Source organism: Carya illinoinensis, chromosome 3, assembly GCF_018687715.1.
Source record: "Carya illinoinensis cultivar Pawnee chromosome 3, C.illinoinensisPawnee_v1, whole genome shotgun sequence".
NCBI lineage: Eukaryota > Viridiplantae > Streptophyta > Magnoliopsida > Fagales > Juglandaceae > Carya > Carya illinoinensis.
The window spans coordinates 21226589-21235072 of NC_056754.1; the positions used below are offsets into that span (position 1 = coordinate 21226589).

General features: G+C 37.1%; 1 protein-coding gene across 1 annotated transcript; it reads right to left on the minus strand.

Moving 5' to 3' along the window:
- Window positions 1-1069: 1069 nt before the first annotated feature.
- LOC122303765 lies at window positions 1070-8115 on the minus strand. Its single transcript, XM_043115710.1, has 10 exons — window positions 7724-8115; window positions 6859-7012; window positions 6496-6670; window positions 5468-5583; window positions 5016-5075; window positions 3529-3679; window positions 3118-3184; window positions 1903-1974; window positions 1725-1790; window positions 1070-1349 (listed from the first exon to the last, which is right to left on the minus strand). The coding sequence occupies exons 1-10, from the start codon at window positions 7907-7909 to the stop codon at window positions 1215-1217; spliced, it is 1182 nt and encodes a 393-aa protein (XP_042971644.1). The 5' UTR covers window positions 7910-8115; the 3' UTR covers window positions 1070-1214.
- Between the last annotated feature and the right edge of the window lie 369 nt (window positions 8116-8484).

An 8484-nucleotide genomic window follows, 5' to 3' on the forward strand; every position in this document is an offset into this window, starting at 1 on the left:
AATACGTGACTTTACTTGTACATATCAAAACTCATAAAAATGGCTATGTACAAAGCAATTGCTCTATGCTTTGGGAATAAATGCCATGCATTAATGAACTAATAGTGCAAACTAGGACCACCCAAGCTGTAAATGGAAACAGATACTCTCCTTTCTTTAAATTGCACGTGTGAATTCAGGGCATGTTCCTAATTTATTAGCCAGATTTGGGGAGTAATTTGCTTTTATTTCAAACCTGCAAATATGACATAAAAATGGGCATTGAATATTGATGGAATAAAGTGAGGTTGGAGGAGCAGAGGTTTACAGACCATTAGGCTACATGTATTGCTTTTCGGTATCGACTTGTCACCCTCTCTCCATCGATGAATTAACAAGGACATATCATTTTCGGCCTTTGCCTCCGCCACCACCACGAGCCTACGTAACTCCTCGTCCCTTGATATTCTTCATTGTGTTCCCAAAAAGGGCTATAATTTCTGACGTTTTGGGGTTTTTTTTTTTTTTTTGATTTCTCTGACTTGAACTCAAATCCCTTTATAAAGATTGAAACAAAGTCATATATTCCAGGAGATTATAATCGAACCAGGATAAATAGAAAATGAAGTTGGGTCTGAAAAGTGACTATTTTCCTCCACTGAGTTTTAAATAACTAGGTTTATCTTTTGTGGTAAAACTTCTAATGTAACCCTTAAATGTCTTTATTTAAGGAAAATCATTATTACAATACTGGGGTTTAGCCTTGTAATAGATAAAAGTAAAACGACATTTAACATTGTATTGTTTGAATAACATCTAATAAGGTCTCCCTCAAAACAAATGAAAAAGAAGAATTTCTTTTGGTGAGGACTGAGGAAGCATGTTGTCGTTAAATGGAAATAAATTCTCTCTCTTCAGATGAAAATGAATGACAGGAGGTTTAGATCAAGAACGTCATGCTCACATGCAGTTTATAGTAACAAAAAGACTTGGTGTTTATATTAGTGAGAAGACCAAACGACTCCTGAGCGGTGCCGTTGATTACCCTTTCGCCTCTAGTAATCTACTGATTGAGAAGCATACGCGGCGATTCCTTCAAACAAGAAAGATCCTATAGGCTGAAGCCAGTGAAAATAAAAGCAACTACGTACACTTATAAACTAGGAAGATAACAACAAAGAATGGTGCACCAAATGGGGTGCGTGCCTTCAAACAATTTGAGAATATGGCATCTCTCACTCCATCTCTTTATCGGGCCCAACATACAATGTGCAAAAAACTGAAATAAAAATTAGTAAACATCCAACAAGTCGGCCAAAAGATGGAGCTGTTCTTGAGTAACCTATGTCCCATAATTGTGACAGGGCAGCCTGAAAAAGCAATAAAAGCATCAACGTAATTAACAAGATGAGAGGTTGTTTATTTCCTTTTATTCTTAAAAGTACCATGATTCTTTCTATGCTACGATTCTTTCTATGTTTCCTAATCCTTTCCTAAAAGTTCCTCAATGTTTCTATGTTTCCTTATCCTTTCCTAAAAGTTCCTCAATGTCAAAAAGTTCACACAATTTTATTTGATTGCACATGGTCTGTGTTCACAGATTATAACCATCCCCGTTCCAAGATAAGGGGAGAAGTTATACAAGGCAATTGTCACCAGAAAGAGTGCTGTTCCTCATAAATTTGCATTGACTTAAAAGGTTGAAGTGGGTGCCCTCTGGGGAAGGGGCAAGAAAGGAATGGTACCTCTATGTACAGTATATTTGCAGCTTTGCTGGTTTTTTCAAGCTGAAGTCCGCGTGCTAAAAATACCTGCAATTGAATACAAAATTTCAGAGCCCGTATGCTGCGGGAGATTGGTCAGACCAGAGATACCTATACTTCATTGATATAACTGTTGCATCATAATGGTTCAGAACAGCACCTCTGCTAAAAAGGCCAGAAGACTGAGTACCAGCATGAGTAAAAGTGAATAAACACCTGGCAGCACAAAGTCCTGCATCATGCAAGGAAAAAAAAAAAAAACTGTCAAATAACAACCAGAAAGACAACACCAAACACAGAAAAGATACCTCTGATCATTTTATGACAAAAGAAGTTGAGCACAATCAAGCTAAATTAATAGTGCATTTATCTGTAATTGATTCTGGCACAGGTTTACATTCACAATATCTAAAAGCTTTTAGCTCCTTTTAGAATGAAGGATACTCAGATTAATAACAGATAATGACCATAAATCCATGCAGCATAAACACCAAGGGTTAGTACGCCACAAATCTAAGCAAATAAACTCTAGTGCAGTGGCACCACTTCTGATTCACTAGAGCGACTGGTGAAGTTGTGAGTTCAAGACCCACTAGGTGCACAGGTAACATACTTTTTTTTAATGAGTGCACGAGTAACTTGCTAATCAAAAAATCAAAATGAGAACTACAAATTGAAATGAGCGCTGAGCAGAACAAAAGCTGACCTGCCTGAACTGACCAACTCCCCAATGCCTATAAACCCACAGGGTTTGGTCACTGATGAATAAGATATTTTCCTAAGGAGCATTGGCTGCTCGGTGGGAAGACATGGGCCGCTGCCCTCCTTTTTTTGACCGGCACAGCCATCCCATCAAGGTCAGAGCTCTTTCTCTTTCTCTCATTTTGTTAAAATTAAAGTTTTTTATAATCCTCTCCCGTGTGCTGAACCAAATCCAATTGAGCCCAATTGGTTTAGCTTGGTTCTGCTCTAGGAGGTCAGTTCAAGATTGGTTGCAAGATTCTTACTGACCCTGTACGTTTTGGCCACCAGAATGCAGCCAGCATCCACCCACACCCCTACTTTAAGCCATTGATATGACAATGAAAGTTGTACTTCACCCTACTATTCTAGATCTCCAGTTAATATCAGTTGAAATCTCTTACATTATCCCTGAAGTGAATGGCTAAAATCGCATGTTGATACAACAAAACGATGACATGTAAGTTGAACCAGGGTTTCAGGGCCGCCGAATATCTTACATTCTATAATTTAGAGAAATCGATCATATTTCAGGTATACACATCCTATATACAGAAAATCTTGGAGATGCACGAAACCTTCACACATTAGAATCATCTCTTAAACAGTATTTCTCATCATGTCATGGACTTACCTCAAATGCAAATGTACATAATCCAGCAGCAGGGGCAGCCAATATGACAAACGAAAAAACTGTAACCCTGAAAAAGAGCAAGCAACTTACTAAGGCAATCATATTACACAAAATCTCCCTTTTCTGAAATCATAGTGTGATGGCACTAGTATATCTTGGTCCGGTTGATTAATTTAATTAGTTATGAGCTTATTTTCAGTTTTTGTAGTCCTCAAGTTTACTACAGAATCAAGTAAAAGCTACTTTAACTTCCATTGCACATGGTTGCTGAGTGAAATGGAAAGCTATATCAAGTGTGAGTAGCAGAATAGCATTGACTTTCTTTGAGCTTCAGTAGTTTGATGGGAAAGAAATGAAGTAGATTACATTTCAAATTGGTGGGTAAAAATGATGCAAGTGACTCGATCTTACACTGGCTGATCAGATGCCTTTGCTCCAGCCCTTATGAGGGAATAGCTGATTCCACCAGTTATTGATGAAAACAAACCAACTAAGACCACATATATATGGTTACTGCCACTAAGATCTGTATTGCTTGCTTCCCCAGCTTTAACTAACCCACCTGAAAAAGGCACACAATCAACACTATTTGCAGTCATTGTTAAATATGTGGTCCAATAACCCATCCCCTCTTCTTATATAAATTAAACATCAATAACATAGTAGAACCAAAAACAGAATGAAAAACACCCTCTTTTATTGAAAAAAAAAAATAGAGAGAAAAACAGGATTTTATTATTCAAGGAAATCTAAACTAAGCTACAGATAATATAACATAAAAGCAACCAAAAGGATGATAATGAAAGATATAAATATATACTAAGAACATTAATACAACAAGTTGACCTTTAGTTCTTCAAACATGAGATGGGAAAATTAAAAACATCAAAGAAGGTTTCAATACCACATGTTGGAAAATGGGGTTCATGCTTATATATCACTCTACTATAGTATATTGGCTTGCAAATTACGTCTTTAACTTATCAATATATACTGTAGTTTGCTCATACAAGAACAGGCTTTGACTATTATAGGTGATGCTCTCGTATATGTCCCATATACTTGGGCCTTTTGTCTATTATATGCTCAACAAAATTATGTTTATCGATTAAAAAAAAAAAAAAAAGAGTCGGTGGACTATCTTCTTTTACATTGTGAGACAGCAAGGGTTTTGTGGAATGAGGTGATCGGTCAAGTAGAGATGGCTTGGGTTATGCCGGAGACTGTAGTGGCAGTGCTGGCCAGCTGGACAATTATAGGAGGCAGGCAGTAGATCAAAGCGGTTTGGAAGATGATCCCTATTTGCATCATGTGGTGCTTGTGGCAGGAGCGCAATGTGAGGACGTTTGAAGACAGAGAGAGATCATTAGAGGAACTTAAAGCTCTATTTTACACTACCCTATGTACATGGGCCATTCCTGTTGATTTCAATGGCATGGAACTACATGACTTTCTTTTTTCTTTGGCGCCTTCTTAATTAGGGCACACTGTTTTCCTTGTATTGTTTTAGGGCTTTGACTTATTCTTTCATGATAAAGTTTTGTTTACCTATCAAAAAAAATAAAAGAGAATAGGCTTTGACTTTTACCATTAAAAAAGTGAATAAATATCAAAGCATGATATTCTCTTAACTACATGATGGGAATACAGCACAGAAGATGCAAGAACAAGCATCTTGCAGAAAGGAAAAGATGAGATTTAGCATAGCAGCAACCAAAAAAGGCATATAAAATTGAATAAAAACAGAAAAAATGAAAATAATAGCCAAAGAGAAATTCAATCTTGATTATGTTCTCTACAATTTTTTATAAGCAATCTTGATTACGTTATTTACCATAACAATAACATATCCACATTTTGTATCACATATAGAAGGTCACTTTAACTCACTTCTGTACCTTTTGTTGTAAGTAGCTGACGGAAAATGAAGAGCACGCCAAAGAAACTGCAGGAAAGACCTGGACAATGGCATGATATTAACAAAGCAAACACCCGTGACACAAGCTAGTTCAAGTTCTTTACTAAGACTGGAAACTGAAATCAACGTAAATTTAGGACAAACGTAGTTTCATCCTGTATAATACAAAACATTTGCAGCTAGATTGGCTCATTACTACTTCTCAGGCTTCTTGCCAACCCCTTCAGCAAATTGTTTCAGAAACTATTTGGGGCCCTAAACAGGATGAACCATGTCCAACTTTAAGTCAGCAGATGCTTAAGGTGCTTATTGTTCCATAACAAAAACATGAAGGACGTACACATTGTGGAGGGCATAGTTGCACATCTAAAAGTATCACTTTGATGGAGAATTAAGAGACAAGGACTAGATAAAATTATAAACTAACAATACCTCCGATGTCAGCAATTTTCAACTTCTCATGCAAAATTATTCTAGCTGCGATTGATGCCATAATCGGTGTGGTAAAACTTAATACAATTGCCTGAGACAAGGGTAACCTTTGAATGCTGAAACAAGAAACAAACCAACCTCTGGTCATTGTGGTTACCACAAACAACAATTCACTGACAAAGCTTTTACTAGCATAGTATATCAGGTATAGGTCAAGAAATAAGCGAATATAAAGCATAAGCAAGCTGAAAGAGTTAGAATGCAGCAGCAAAGTAATAGTGTGTACTGATGGTAGATTATAGTACAACATTACCAAATATTGCACAACTTTCTTTTAAACCAATTCAAGCTGATACATTTATTAATGTTAAATATCAAAGAAATTCATGATGATGGCACTTTATTAACATTGCACAACTCTTTGTAAGGTGCCATACACTTTATCTTTATCTTCTGAACATAGATATGTTCCAACAAGTTCATACAAAGCCGTACCACTGCAGTAGATGGATAAGTGGTAAATTAATTCATTGTCGTCGAAAACCTCATGGGTTTGAATCCCACTATATTCATACTACTATGGCCTGTGGGTGGTGTGTAGACCTCTAAGGGTCAGTGGGGTATACCTTTCTCAGGTTTGCCTCCCGGGGCTGCCAAAGAAAAATATATAAAAACAAGAAAAGGAAAGGAAAGAAAAAAGATCATACAAAGTTTTGAATTCACTATCCATTTGTAACAATTAGCTTATGCGCCTGCATGCAGAATATGGTACTGGAAAATGCTCTTATCTGAAGCAACATAATGCAATCGTGTTTAATCCAGGTGGTTAATCTAATATGCCTCTTATAGGCAAGTTAACTTATTGGAGAAACCTATGTTATCGTGATCTCACTTAAATGCCTTACAACTGCAGAAAGATTCACATAAATGTTCCCACTGGAGAATGAATATTCAGATGCGTTACAAGGACCAGTAGTAGAAACATGCAATAAGTCATTGAGAGAGAATGGCATTTAAGTTCCACTTACCAATAAACATAACTCATCAGTGAAAGATATCCCATAAGGGCTCTTAAAATCAAAAGTTTCCTAACATGTGTCGATCCAAGTAATGAATACCCATTCTTTCTCAGCCAAAAATATGATAGTACCATGACAATTGTACATCTAGTAAAAGCCGTCTCAAATAAAGGAATTGGTTGCGCTGCCATTATAAAAGAGGAATGAAATTAATCAGCAGATAAACAAACATAGTTTGCCAATAGTAGGTCTTATGCTGCAAATGTGAAGTGTGAATGTAAATGCACATCATAACATACAAAGTAAAGAGAAGTGTACATCATATGCCATCAGACTTAAATATAGTCACAAACAAGGTAATAATTTACTGACCAGAGAAAACATCAGCAAGAACTTCCATGAAAAAATAGACGATAGACGATACGGCCATACACAAAAGACCAGAGTATCTGGATCCACTCCACACCCACAATACAAATTGAGTTAGCGAAGTTGTCTCTACTTCAGGAAATCTTGTCACTTGCTCCTGAAAAGTTTTGACATAGCAGGTACATTAATTCAAATTTTATGCACCGAATTCTGATGAAAAGAGAAAGCACCATACTACAACATTCAAAACATCAAAATAAACAAAAAAACCTTCACTTTAGCACATGATTAAGCACTGGTGCGAAACTTATAATAGCTCACTTTAGCAGGCTAAATGACACTTTCATACCTCAGAAACATATTTATTCAAACCTCATTGAAGAATAATACATTTCTCAAACATACATGCAATCATGGCGGATAGAAGCTAACCCCTTTGTTTTTTCAAACCCAGAACTATATGCTTTATTGGTTTTTTCAGCAGACATGCATTCGAAGATTTTGAGCACTGATACATTCCGTTTTCAATGTTTTCGTTGAAAAATCACTTCAACCTTACTCAGTCACAAGGCTGACTGAAGCTAACATTATCCAACGCAACATAAAAATTCATAACCAAACAGCCTAAAGTATAACACTTCAACCATATTTCCCTCAATTTCGACAGCAACCAAACACAGCCTCAACGCATAAAATTAACCACACTTCCCTGTTATTTAATAATTTTAAAAACAAAAGCGGAGAATTTACCCCACTCAGCAATCAAATTCGAACGAGGTTCCACTAAAAATAAAAAATACAAAATCCGACAACCAAATTTTCAAATGAAATTCCTCGAAAATATATAGAAATTGAATTAGGGTATTACCCTAGGTTTTCTACGGGGATAAGAGACGCTGAAGATGTTAATCTTGGGCTTCTCGACCTGATTCAAGAGAGGGGTTATCTCCTCGGAAACAACTACCGCGGCAGCATCAGCTTCGGACGCTGTTTCGTCGCAAACGATGAGCTCAACCACGGCATGATCTCCGTCTCCGGCCTCCGCGGACGCCATTCTCAGTCAAAGTCCAGGGCATCCAAAACCCTCTTTAGCTTCCGTACAGTGTTTGCGAGAAGAAGTAAAGACGGGGATGAGGAACAGTGGTCGTTGGAAAGCGACTCGTAAACGGTCAAGTAGGTGTGTCCCACGTGGCGATGACTTCGGTGTGATCCCCCCGTAGAAGGGGTTTGATGGTGATCGAACGATGTATAGCTCACATTTGGGGACGAATTTAAACGGTTTCGAATTACGATCCTGCGGATATTAATGCCTGTCTATTTGTACAGCAGATCTTGGCCAGGGATAGTTATCAAGTAATTGAGCATTAGTAGTGGGTTAAAGTATAGTAAAAATTTAGTTAATTTATTTAAAATATATTTACATTAAACTCAATACATCTATAATAATTTTATTCATCATTCTCGGGCAAGCACATGTTCGCTGCGCATTTCACCAGTCCTCGCTTTTGTGGAGAATTTTATTTTCAGATGATAGGTAGAGGTGATCACTCTTAAAGCATTTAATGTAGGTCGATCGATGATGATTTTATATACTGATTGGGTCCTCATCACTAGGAATTCTATCATGGT